Source organism: Sceloporus undulatus, chromosome 3 (genome assembly GCF_019175285.1).
Source record: "Sceloporus undulatus isolate JIND9_A2432 ecotype Alabama chromosome 3, SceUnd_v1.1, whole genome shotgun sequence".
Taxonomy (NCBI): Eukaryota; Metazoa; Chordata; class Lepidosauria; order Squamata; family Phrynosomatidae; genus Sceloporus; species Sceloporus undulatus.
Genome location: NC_056524.1, coordinates 104,633,005 through 104,646,896, shown reverse-complemented (window position 1 = coordinate 104,646,896; position 13,892 = coordinate 104,633,005). Strand labels below are relative to the sequence as shown.

The following is a 13,892-nucleotide window of genomic DNA, read 5'->3' as shown; positions in this document are numbered from 1 at the left end:
TGGATTAAATGACAGGAAAAGAGATTCCGCTTCAACATTAGGAAGAACATCCTGACAGTAAGAGCTTTTCAGCAGTGTAATACGCTGCCTCAGAGACTCAGTGGAGTCTCCTTCTTTGGAGCTTTTTAAACAGAGGTGGGATAGCCATCTGTTGGGGGTGATTTGATTGTCTATTTCTGCATGACAGTGGGTTAGCCCTTGTGGTCTCTTCCAACTCTGTGCTTCTATGATTCTGTGACTTATGGTGACCCCCATGAACTTCACAAGGTTTTCTTAGGCAAGGAATACTCCAAGGTGTCTTTGCCATTTCTTTCCTCTGAAATATAGCCTACAGAATCTGGTATTCATTGGAAGTTTCTCATCCAAGTACTAACCAGGGCTGAATGTGCTTAGCTTACAAGATTAGATAGGATCTTAGGGTATTTAGGCATCATTATCCTTGTTCATTACATGTTGTACTGGTTCTTTTTATTTTGAGTTTCTCTTTTTTTTCTAAACCCACAAACAAAAGTTTGTCCAGTTTGCAGGTAAAAGTATAACTTCAAGCTATCATGAAGCTGCTGAGAGCAGGTGAAGCTTGTGGCACCTCTCTGTAATACAGAATAGGTGAAACATTCCTTGTGCCTTGTCAAAGGGGAGAGTTTGGTTTTGCCTAAGGCAACTAGCAATTTCTCCATTGTAAACCCAGTGAAATAAGTAAAGAATGTTAGCAGCCAGGAGGTTCCATGTCCGAAATGCAGTGAATCTATTCTGGGTTTCAGCCCATAACTTTAAAGGAGCTACTTTAAAGCACTGAACCTTCTTTCATGCTGTGGGAGCTACCAGGTGTCCCTGCCACACAAACTTTCCAGCTTTCAGAGCCAATCCAAACTCTACTTCTCCTGCAATGAAAACTACCTACTGACTTTCTTCCTCTGCCAGTGATATACAAAACCAGGTCCATCATGCATGTTGTGCCCAAAGATGGTAAAGGAGCACAAACATGGTTCAGCTAGTTCCATGCCTTACATGAGAAGTGATGTGCCCTTGTCACTCAATTCTAGACACACATCTTCAGGATTTGCTTTGTGAACAAGTCTGAGCTGACAATTATTTGACAAATAATAGTGTTTTCAAATATAATACCAGAATACTAATTTTAAAGGAAGCATGCTTCTTGTATAAGAAGAAAATTATAAGCAGAAACTTATATTTTTCATTCAAAATGCTGATCATCACCTGTAAAGCCCTATATGGCTTAGGTCCAGACTATCTGAAAGACCCTATCCCCATATGAACATGCAAGAACTCTTAAGATCTACAAAGAAAGGCTTTCTCCCAGTCCTGTCACCATCTTGGGCTCCCTTGATGAGGACAGAAAGAAAGCGCCTTCTCAGTGGCTGCTCCCACCCTCTGGAATTCCCTTCTATGGGAGACTAGGCTGGCCCCCTCCCTACTTTCCTTTCAATGGCAGGCAGACCTTTTAATGCATAACTAAGCCAGGGAGGCTTTTTTATTGGTGTATATGCTTTACTTATTTATTTTTTTAAAAACCACATTTGTATGTTTTAAAATATTTTTGTTGATTTAATTGTGACAATTTTAATTGTTTTTAAAATTGTATTGGTAGATTTTAATGAATTTTCTGTGAGCCACCTTGGCTCTCATTCTGGGATGTGACATATAAAATAAATAAATTAATTAAATATAAATATTCCTTCAGTTGCAAGATTTTTATGTGAATCCCATAACACGGAGTCCTTACTCTTGCTCCCTGATAATAGTCAGGCTTTGTCTACTGTGAGTGACCATAATTCTGTTTGCTTCAAGTTGTATGCCATGTTATACAAATGGAGAACATTTTAACTGTCCATGGTATGTAAATGTTTTAGTACTGAATAGTCATGTTAATATTTTATTCATATATTTTGAGAAATTCATTCATATGTATTATCTGATGGCAACAAATATTTTGAATATACAATATTGTTGAGTTTGCTCTAGCCACCCAAAGTGTTAGGATTATACAGTGAGCCCTTCGTATCTGCTGAGGTTTGAATCCAGGACCCCCTGTGGATACCAAAATCCATGGATGCTTAAGACCCATTAAATACAATGGCATACTGAAATGGTGCCCTGAATATAAAACGGCAAAAACAGGGTTTGCTTTTGGAAATTATATTATTTCTGAATATTTTCAAGCCATGGATGGTTGAATCTGCAGATAAAAAAAAATCCATGGATACAGCAGTCCGACTGTATTTCATAATTTAGTACATTTCACTTGTTATCATCTAAAAATACAACAGTGCTAACTTCCTTTTTAACTTGTACCTGTATGCTTTAGGTTGTATTTCCACCCAGTATTTGAGATAACCAGGGAGGATGAGTTAATAAAACTTAGCTGGACTTTTCACATGTATAAAACTCCTTTTGTTCTAATATTGTATTTACACGCTATAAAATTTTCTTTTTGTCTGTCTTTTTTTTTAAAGGAATCCTTATCATGATGTCAATGTGCCACGAAGTGCACGTCTATGAATACATTCCTTCAGTCCGACAGACTGATCTGTGCCACTATCATGAACTCTACTACGATGCAGCATGTACTTTGGGGGCCTACCACCCACTGCTTTATGAGAAACTGTTGGTGCAGAGGATGAACAAAGGCTTCCAGGATGATTTGTACCGAAAAGGAAAAGTAATTTTGCCAGGGTTCAGGTCAGTGAAATGCCCTGGACAAAATCAGTTTCCATATACATAAAGATGAATCTTTCTAAAACAATGTGCAATAAGGTGCTACTGTCATACTGATAACAAAAAACATACTTGAACATGGATCTTAGACCAACTTAGTCTACAATCTAAAGTCTCATTAACTAGAAGGCATGAAGGAAGGTCTTCCTTCTGAAGCCTTAGTATTTATTATTGCTTTGCAAACAGTGGTGTTTTTTAAGGCTTAACTTTTTGCAAGATGCAAAATACAAATGAAGGCAAGCTACAGTGAGTATTTGCACATGGGGTCTGCCAAAACACATCAAACAACTGTGCTAGATGGGTTAGATTCCTGCCCTTTAGATGAAGCATTTTAATTTGCTAAGTCCTTACACAACTAAATAAAATCATATCATGGAGAATTTTTCATGCTAACTCTAGTTTTCTCACCTTTCCTTTATGTAAACCCCCCCCCCCACACACACACACATATCAATAGCAGATATGTACTGAATAGAATGAGCCATATGCTTTTAATTCAAGATTTATTTAGGCTGTTACACTGGTTGTTGAGTTTGGCACCCTAAACTTAAAATGTTTGTGCTAGTTTGTTTTAATGTGCATAATGTTTAGGTTACACAAATTAATACTATGTAGAGAAAAAGATGAGAAGACAGTCTCCTCATTGCTTCTGAAAAGAGCATATTATAGTTTTTGTCTTTGTGAGATATGCCATTGTGAAGGAAGAATGAAAATGTTTGCTGGCCTATTTGAGGTTGATAAAATAATTTATTAGACCACCATATAATTTTATCACATATGTGCTTTCCCCCATCTCTTTGGGGATAAAAGTATAGTTGGTATTAAGCCCAAAATGAAAATGTCACATGATTAGGTTGTTGTAGGAATACTGCAGTCTTCAAGTTAATAATTCAGCTTGTCTGAATATGATTTCTAATCATTGACCAGAGGTAGATTTGGCCATGTAAGGAGCATATGTGAACAATTCTCTAGTATGTGCAGTATACTGTAGAAGCCATGAATTCATGTAAGATCTTGGTTACCTATGGATGATATAAATTACAGTGGTACCTCGGGATACGAATTACCCAGCTTACGAATTTTTCGGGATACGAATAAATCCCATAGGGATTTATTGTTTCGGGTTACGAAAAACGCCGGCGCTGTTTTAAATGGAGCCGCGGCAGAGCCGCGGCTTTTTTTCCCATTAGCGCCTATGGCAATTCGGCTTACGAAGGTTTTTCGGGTTACGAAATTAGCCGCGGAACGAATTAATTTCGTAACCCGAGGGAGCACTGTAATTTTAAGTTGCAGCTATCTTGCAGGACTCTCAGCTTCCAAACTATTCTGTTCCTGCAAGTATAGAGCATTCATGTGAAGGTTTTTTCCCAGCTCAAAACAACCTCTAAGTATATCACTGGAACAGACTTTGATACAAGGACTTCCATGTCATTTTTTTAAAAAAACAGGGGGGGGGGGGGGAAGAAAAAGAATCTTTAAATTGTTTTGTTGCTTTTATGTTCTATCTGGTCCTATGTGGATACATTGCCCAGGCAAATCAATGCAGGGCATAGTAGCTCTTTCTTCCTCCTTGCTCCCCACCTGCTCTGCTGTATTTCCCCAGATGGACATATGTATCACGTTGGACTGCCATGGAAAATGGGAGGCCTATGCATGTCTCCCATATCTGGCAAGCCTATCCCCTGGTCCTTGGTCTCTGAATTGCAAGTTGTGGGGTGAATTCTCTTGTGGGACAAGGAAAAACTTCTTATCCTTTGGTAATGCAAGAATGGGACTTTTAGATTTCTTTTCTAAGTAGACCTGCCACAATTCCAGTTTAATTTTAGGGAAATTGTGGTCGGCAGTGGCAGAGAGAGCCTTCTGGAATGATCCTATTGAGTCACTATTTAGGGGTAGTCCTACTTCATTGAATGCAAATTAACAGAAGGAGACATTTTATAGTTTGTTTTGAAGTTGTAAGAGTAGAAGACATTCAGCAACTTCCAATTTGAGCCAAAAATGTGGTACATGGCTGTGAAAATACCCCCAACCCTTCTTTGTTCTATACACCAACCCAGGAATATCCTGGTCTTCAACTTTCTCCTCCTCTCCTAAAGATCCTGGCAGAAGTTCAAGTAAACTCTTGATTCTACTTCTGGATCTTAGGAACATCCTTCTCACTCAAAGTGAACATCCACCTAGACCTACATTCTGATTCCAACAGTAGCTGATCAGATGCTTCAGAGAAGTTCACTAATAGACACAAAGTTGATGGCCTATATCTCTGTTTATCCCTAGCATTTTCACATTTGGCACATGCTACCTCTGAATGCAGACACCTGACTGAGCTATCATGTCTAATTACCACAGATTGTTGTGGTTGGTTGTCTATGGGCTCCTTTAATATTTTCAGAGTATTAAATAATGAGATTTTTCATACTTCCTATTATTAAAAATGTATGTCCTCTCACAATTAAAAATAATGATAATGTAATCTAATTTTATAGTGACCAAGACTAGCCATACAAGTCTGCATGTGCTAGTGTAAAATGCAAATTCTTCTTTCTCTGGTAATAACATTGAAAAATAACCAAAACACACTTTAATCAGCAATTACTGAATGTGTACACAGGGAAAATATATTTAAAAAATACATACGTTATGGAAAATCCAAACAAATTTCCATGTGGAAAGAAGAAGAAAAAACAAAGTCTCACAGCTACACAAAAACAATGGGAAAGGAATACAGGTGGAATTTCCAAAAAAAGCAAGAAAAATGAAATAGAGGGTTCCCCCTAATCCTAGTACAGAAAAATGCCAACCTCATTGTTTAGGTGAAGCATGACATTTTTAGCATTTTCATGTCCAACTGGCTTTAAAGAGACAGTTTTAGTCACTTCAGGTTGAAAAGGTTGGGCAGCTGGCAAGGATTAGGGGTCTCTGTGGGACGCAGGAGGGCCAGCTCCCCTCCCCCCCCCCCCTCTCCCCCCCCCCTCATCCCCAAATTTTTTATGTCTTGTTTTTGTCCCCAAAATGGTCAATAACAATTCCAAAACTTCTAGGCTTGGAGCTGCATATTTCACTGCCTTTGACAGTCTTTTTTCACTGTTTCTATGGCTGTTTCAGGGCCAAAAAGAACTCATTTCAAACAGGAAGTGACTGGATGAAAACATTCTGCTTGGAAAAAAGGCTTCAAAATGTTGGGAAAGATCAAATGTCCAGTAGTACCCCCAAAGTTCTTTGCTGGGTGCTAGAAGCCACTGTGGATAAAAAATCGTCCACTATGACCAAATTTGGGGTGATTGGTGTCACAAAAATAGCTTGGGACAGTATGCAGCTACAGTCTGCACTTTCCTCATAGTTGATCTAAGGAACCACTTTTGTTATTTTTTTTAAACTCTTAACCAAATTGTGATGAGAAAACATACTTTAGAAGAGTGATCCTTCTTCAAAATACAATTGACAAACACCAGTGAATGTCACATTTCCTGAGTTCTCCTTTAAGACGTTTTGTCCTCCCATCTCAGTATTCAAATGTTCCAACACAACCACCTTAGCAACCTCTTTCCCATAGACTCCAGCAGGTTTGGACTATAAACTTTAGAATATTATTGTTCTTGGGAGAGTGTTCACATTTTTAAATATATGAAAACAATAGTGCATTTACTGCAACATAAATGGAGGTGGGTAAGAAAAATAGCAGAGGACTACTAGCAGTATTCTTTCACCATTCTGATTAACCCTTTTGTTAAAAGTTTCTCACAAGTAAAGAAAAAGCATTAGTAGGATCAGTGATATGTTACTGAAAATTCATATTGTTCAGTTTAAGACAGTAAATGAATGTGTATTAGAGGTTAAATAGAATTTTATATGTTTTCTAGTCTATCATATAATATATACGTATATATATATATAATACCTTTACATTCTGTCAGATTTATAAATATTACATAAATGTCTGTAACTCCTACTTGAATTCAGTGAGAAATCTCACTTTAAAAAAAAAGTATGAATCCTGTTTTAGCCTTTGCTTTATTTGCTAGTTAAAGAGCAAGATGCATTTTCAAAAAGCAAGGGTTCCTGGAAAAGGTGAATTTTAATTGGCATAAAGATGTTGAAAGCCTCACATTTTCTTTGCACTGATGGTTGCACAGATGAAAAGTTGCACTCAACAACACCTTGGGTAAACATACTTATTTCTGTTGTTATTATCTGTTATGGTCTATGCTTTTCACTGTGAATTTTTTAACTTGGTGCTCTCAATTTTTATGCATAATGATTTCAGATGGTTAAATCAAGGTGTTTGTTCATTACAGGGATTTTTCCAAACTGTTGAGCCGATATTTTTTGTTGTTAGACAAAAACAAAACAAAATGTTCAACTGTAATATTACTTCTGTTGCTGCATGTGACTTGGATGCATATTGATGTCATCATTAGTTTTCTCATGTGTTCTTTCCCATCCACATAATGTGTTTTGTTAACAGTGTTCACTGCTTAATCCTAGGTGAACATGTGCATAAGATTTCAACTGTAAGTACATATACCTGGGAGTATGCTCCATTAGACTGATGGAAAATTACTTCCAAGTAGAAAGGACTGTACTGTCAATTGATTTTGCAGCAACAACAATCTCAGCTTAGTAACCAGAAGACATAAGACATCTAGTACCATGCTGGTGAACCTATGGCACATGCGCCCTCTCTGGCATGTGAAGCCATTTTGGAGGGCATGTGGAGAGACAGGAAGGCAGGGGAAGAGGAGGAAAAGGTAAGCACCTGTTTCTCCTGTTCCTCCTCTTCCCCTCCCACCCTTGTGGGCCTTTAGCTTTCTCCGGGAAAGTCCTGCGACCGGAAGTCCAGCCCCCAGAAAGTGGAAGTCCCACCCCCAGAAGTCCCATCCCCCCCAGAGTTCCGTCCCCAGCACTGGGTAACAACCAGCGCTGAAACACCTTTGAGTTTGGGCACTCGGTCCCTAAAAGGTTTGCCATCCCTGATGTAATATAAATTCAGTTACATTATGCATTTATGCTTTAAACATAACACTAAGATTTAGTTTAAATGCACAAGCAACAGTGAGCCTTGGCTTGTGGGTTCCTCCCTGCACTCTGTCTCTGGTAGAGCCTTGGGTAGAGGGGAGCATCCACTTGCTATTCTAAATTAACCCTGATTTACTGTTACACTCAAAAATGACGAACTGCAGATAGGTTAAACTAAGGTTTACTGAAACAAGATAAGCTCAGACTTTTGTTTCTTATCCTAAAGCATAGTGTAAACCTGAGTTCATTCCAGTTCAACAGAAATGACTGATGGTTGCTAATGTAAAACAAGAAGCAGTTGCTCCCAATAACCTCCTTACAATTGCTCCACAAGACTAATACTCACTCCTGAAGTGTTAGGAGAATCCTCACTCCTTGGTTGGCATAGCATTAAGCTCTGGTTGCTGCAGCCTCTGCCACCTTGATTCTCTCATGATGTATTAAAGTATAGCTTCAACCAGCCCAAGCCAACATGTCAATGACCTTGTTGACTAGGAATGGTAGACTTTAATGTCCAACACATCAGGTTGGGATAAGCTGGGGTAGCATCCCATCTGATGTGGATGTTAAGTATCCTACTGTGAATACAAAGAAATTCTTTATGGAGTTTACAAATAAATCATAGAATCATAGAGTTGGAAGAGACCACAAGGGCCATCCAGTCCAACCCCCTGCCATGCAAAAAATCTAAATCAATGCATCCCCGACAGATGGCCATCCAGCTTCTGTTTAAAGACCTCTAAGGAGGGAGATTTGACTAAACTCTGAGGGAGTTTGTTCCACTGTCAAACAGCCATTACTGTCAGGAAGTTCCTCCTAATGTTGAAGTGGAATCTCTTTTCCTGTAGCTTGCATCCATTGTTATATAAATAATCTACATTTATAGAGATTATATATAAGGAATACAACCCTTGATAATCTCCCTAAGCAAATTTACTTGGGAGTAACTTCTGCTGAAGCCAGTGGGAGCTATTAGCAGATTTAAGACTGAGATGCAAGTGTGTGATGTGAGGATTGCAGCCCTTCCTGGCTGCATCCCACTGTTTTCCTCAAAGGAAATACTGAAAAGGGAGAGAGAAAGTTGGTCCATTTTTAAAGGAATCAGTGATAAATTGGATTCTACGGCTTTGCATAGATGGGCTACATGTTCGCTTGCTTGGAAGCCAGCAACTGAGAAAGGAGAGATGTGTCCTTCCCACTCAGCAACATATTGAGTTGTGCCATGTTAGTGTTGTCAAAGTAGCTCTGTGGTCATGTGAGTTCTCACACTACAGTCAAAGAGGAAATACTGGTGTTACTATACACATAATGCAGAATATCTGGTGTAATAATGAAAGAAGCCAAATGCTCCATATTTGCTAAAAAGAAAAAGCAACCCTTCGTTGGCTCATTACATACAGGTGGCTGTTTTTGAAAGCATTATTTGTTCTCTAAATGATCTCTAGTACTTGAAAAAAGCGATTAGAAGAGATTTTGAATCCTGTTCAACAAATATTTTCAGTCCATAAATTGAACAATGACTTTGCTAATTTAGGGGTTCTTTGAGTTGCCTATATCTATATTTTAAAACTAGTTCTGTCACTGTTTCTCAGTTTGTCTCTCTCGCACACACACACACGCACAGACTCACATGCACACACACATAGTGTTTCAGTGTAGTTTTATGTGTGCTTAAATTGAGCACAGACAAGGTTATACATGAAGTTTCACACTCTTCTTGATCTGGATTTCAGTGATTCGGCCATTTACATGATTTACCAAAATGAACTGAATACAGAGTGCATTCTCTTGAAAAATATGTGCCAATCTGGAAGTAAAATCAGTTGGTTTTATTATGTGCAAATTTCCACAATTTTTAAAATAGAGACAATGCTTCCAACTTCTATGTAAAGCAGACACCTGATTTAACTGTGCACTGAATAATGGGGAGATTTTGGCCATTCGGATATTTTAGACCAGGGTGAATATGTTATGAGGGCCCAGGGGCCTATTTTATACCTGCTGTACCTAAAACAGGGAGGAGAGAAAATTAAATTTGGAAAGAGTCAAATATCCACTTCTAATATGGGATACAAGCAAGAAGACCTGTAACTTGTGTTTAATGGCACTTCTCAGCTTCCAGAGGCTTCCAAGAACAGATATTGACCCTTTTTGTGTGAAAAAGCTTTTTGTGGAAAGCATCAGGTGGTACAGGAGAGAGCTGGGAACCAAACTTTGCCCACCCAGTTTAGACCAAGTCTCAGAAGCTCCAATCTATGTAAGTGGTCATATAAACATCTGGAAGGCCAACAATTCCCCAGTTCTATTTTGCAAAAAAGGCCTTTTTGATATTGAAGATTTCTGCTCTTTAACATGGTGGTAAAGAATGAGATCCAACAGATGGAAAACAACTTTGTGCAACCAATCTTTCTTTTGCTTTCCTCCATGCTGCAGCTCCCCTGGTCCCCTATACATACACACGTCTCCAAAGGATAGGGGGAACCTACTGAACATCATTGGCTATGTCTTATGAAACTACAGCAGAATTGGAGAATTGCTCCAGACTGTGTAAGCAGTGCAAAATTCTACTGACCAATCTCTGACAATTTCTCATCTCCTGCTAGTTGTACAGTAGACCCTTGTTATACGCTGGGGTTTGGTTCCAAGATCCCCCGTGTATAACAAAATCTGTAGATGCTCAAGTCCCATTAAATATAATGACATAGCAAAATGGTGTCCCTTATAAAAAATAGAAAATCAAGGTTTGATATTTGAAATTTATACTTTTTTTTAACATATTCAAACCATGGATGCTTGAATCCATGTATAAAAAATCTGTGTGTAAGAAGGGCCGACTGTATAAGATGTACAACCCATATTGAACAGTAAACAAAATTGTCTGAAAAATCCAGAGAAGACTGCAGAAGGAGGAAAGCAAATGATAGGTAGTAACAAGTTTCTTCCACTCATACAATCCATCAGTTGAAACTTTGTTCTAGAAATGTTCATCTGTGCACACACCTTCTGTTCATGCATATCATCTCATTCTCTAAAGCTGTAATTGCTGAGCTATTCCAATAGAAGACTGTGTACTTTTTAATAGCCTTGAGAATTATTTTGTATGATGGTTTTTTAAGTGAATGTGCACTCTTCAAGAAATGAAAGCTTGAGATTTTCCAGGAGTCACATTTTTAAACAGTGTTTGTATACATTTTAACACTTTTGTATTTTCTATTTTGGTTTTATATATTTTTATGTATGCACAGTGTACAGATTTTTCCTGTAAATAAAGTTTGTTTTTTATTTGATTAGAAGTATTAGTCTTCTCTCATTATTCAGCTTGAAGGATAAAAAATTTCTTAGGTTACAAAAGAGCTATTACTACTGACTCATTTACTAACTAGAAATGTGGTACCTGTTATACACTAGAAACAGATAGAAGAAGGTTAAAAAATTCTTAAGTTACAAAACAGCTATTGCTATTGACTTGTTAACTATTATACCTGTTATACACTTGAAACAGATAGAAGAAATTACACTAGAAACACATAGAAGGAAATACCTAAACATAGGAATGATAATTAGTCTCTAAGAAAAGAATTATGAATTACCTTTGAATCCATAACTGTGTGAGGAACAGATTTTAAAAAATGAGAGCAACAAATATGAAACTTGTATCTTCAGCATCCAATGGGGTTCAAAAAAATCTCTTCTCTCTCTCTCTCTCTGTGTGTGTGTGTGTGTGAAGGCTACCATTTGCACACTTGATGCAGACCAACATTTACCCAAGTTACAGTGTTCCATGACCACTATTAAATCTGTAGTTGCGGCACACTGCAAAGTTTACAAATGTCTCCCCACAAATAAATCCTCAGAATAATTAGGTCTTGTTTCTAGGCCAGAACTAATATGTTAGTAATCTGCCATTATCCCTGTTTTTAATTTCTGGGCTTTTTCAGGCCATTGGAGATGTATGATTCATGCAGTTTGCACTCTTGTCGTATTCATCCTCTGCCCTGACACACTTTTCTGGGCACAAGTCCATTGATTACATTCTATTTACTAAAGATTATCTTAAATTGAAACTGTAATGATTTCTTTCCCATTTAACTGTACAGAATCTTTTTTTGTTTTTAAAGACAAACCGTAAACTGAGGCAAACTTCAGAAATGCCAGTCAAAACTTGAAGGCAGGTAGAATAGAAACCCCTGGACATCAAAACCACACAACCACGGATAATGAGATATCCACTCATGTCAGTATGCAACTAGAGCTAAATTGAATATGTATATACAGATCAGGTTTTGATGTCAGGGATGATGGGAGTTGTGGCTCTTCACCTGGCCTGGAACTCACCACCTGGTTGTGCACCACACTGACCAGTTTTGGCCAGTTGTTGTATCTTTGCAAGAGTTGCAGAGAACAGGCTGAAGACCCCGACAAACTCTCCAAGCCTTCTCACTCTTGCTTCCACAGAAGTCTTCACCCTTCTTCACCAGGGTCCTGTTGGTTCTTGTAGCTTCACCCAAGACACCAGACAACTCAGTAGTCTTATATAAAAGATCTACTTTAATCTACTATATACACAGCTCCAAACAATACTCAACCCCTCACTCTACTCACAACTACAACCCACTACTACCCACTCTACAACCCACAAAATGCATTGGGATGTATAGTCCTTATTATAGCCAAATCATGGCACCACCTACTGTTGTCTGTTTCCACCCAGTAGGCGTGTACAACATTCCCATTGGTTCTCCTTGTTCATCCCACAATTAATGATTTCATCATCTCAGCCTTGACCACTTAACAATTGTCAGGTGTGTCCAATTATCCACTTTGCATTTCTTGTCCTTGGCATTCAGGACCTGTTAATTGCTTTACCATTCACATCTGTGTGGTTCTCTATTGGCTTCTGCTGAGTCATTCTGACTCTCACATACAAGTTTTATTTCTCTTACTGTATGTCCCATGTGGCTTTTTCCTTAACATTTGAAACATCAAATAATTTAACAGAGTTCTTTTTTACTTTGTTAACCTAGTGGGCAGTTCCCTCATATGTGTTTCTAAGCCACAGTCTGTTAAGAAATAATGCCTTTGCTTTTCTTATGTAACTGGATTCCATTTTATTTGTTTATTAAATTTTAGTTGCTCAATAACTGAAGTTCTCTGGTCACTATACAGATAAATTTAAAAAGCCCCATTCCCACTTGCCCATTTACCCTGGATAGAACTAGGCAGATCCAGGTCCCCCCAGATCAAATCTGCTTGGAAACAAGTTTGTACTACCCTTTACCTCGATCAGGGAAATTTACCCCTCTGAAGTTCACATTTGCGGGACTGGTTTAAAATGTCAGCCAAATTCACTTCTGCTTTTGTCAAAGGTGACGTATCCTACAACCATTGGCCAACTGAATGGGTGCTTTCCCCCCTCCTTTTTAAAAAAAACTGGCAGCAGTGTTCGCATATTCTGTCAACTTGTCAAATTTAAAAACCTCCAGGTGTGTGTGTGTTGTGTGTATTTGGGTCATTACAGATTATGGCAACCCTAAAACGACCCCATCCTGGGGTTTTCTTGGCAAGATTGGTTCCGAGGAGATTTGCCATTGCCTTTCCCCTGAGGCTGAGAGAGTGTTACTCCCCCAAAGTCATGGGTTTCCACAGCCTTCCAGCCTCTAGCTTCCCCTTCGCTTCCAGCCCAATGCTACCTCCGAAGCCCTTGCCTCCCCCACATGCCATCCCCTTCCTGTCACAATAATAATAATAATAATAATAATAATAATAATAATAATAATAATAATTCCTCACCCCAGAATGCCATCTCTGCATCCTCTTGCTTTGCTTTCCCTCTGACTGCGACCCCAGAATGCCTTTACATATCTAGCAAAAGCATTCACATATTGTATCAATTTGCCAAATTGAAAGGGAAACATTTGTAACATTCGCATTGTAGCATTTGCATATTACACACAAAAAAATAATTTTAAAAACAGCCTCTTGCAGTGAGGTGCCATGCCGGGAGCAAGCAAACAAAAGGGAAATGTAGCCAAGCAGACACATTATATCAATATGTATCAACCTGTAGAACTATTTGCATAGTCTGTCAAAATAAAATTACAAAAAAAGAGAGAAAAAGTATGTTCTGCCCTCTGCCCTCC

The 13,892-nt window shown here is 38.4% G+C and overlaps 2 protein-coding genes across 4 annotated transcripts in view; one reads left to right on the top strand and one right to left on the bottom strand.

Moving 5' to 3' along the window:
• Positions 1 to 13,892, bottom strand: part of LOC121925606 (parapinopsin-like) — a 102,612-nt gene that overhangs the window by 2,583 nt on the left and 86,137 nt on the right. The gene's annotated exons all lie outside the window — the stretch shown is intronic.
• Positions 1 to 13,892, top strand: part of ST6GAL2 (ST6 beta-galactoside alpha-2,6-sialyltransferase 2) — a 106,091-nt gene that overhangs the window by 79,016 nt on the left and 13,183 nt on the right. For both annotated transcript variants that reach the window (XM_042457939.1, XM_042457940.1), the window contains one exon: positions 2,475 to 2,700. In XM_042457939.1, the coding sequence (XP_042313873.1) occupies positions 2,475 to 2,700 (226 nt within the window). The remainder of the gene's footprint in view (positions 1 to 2,474; positions 2,701 to 13,892) is intronic.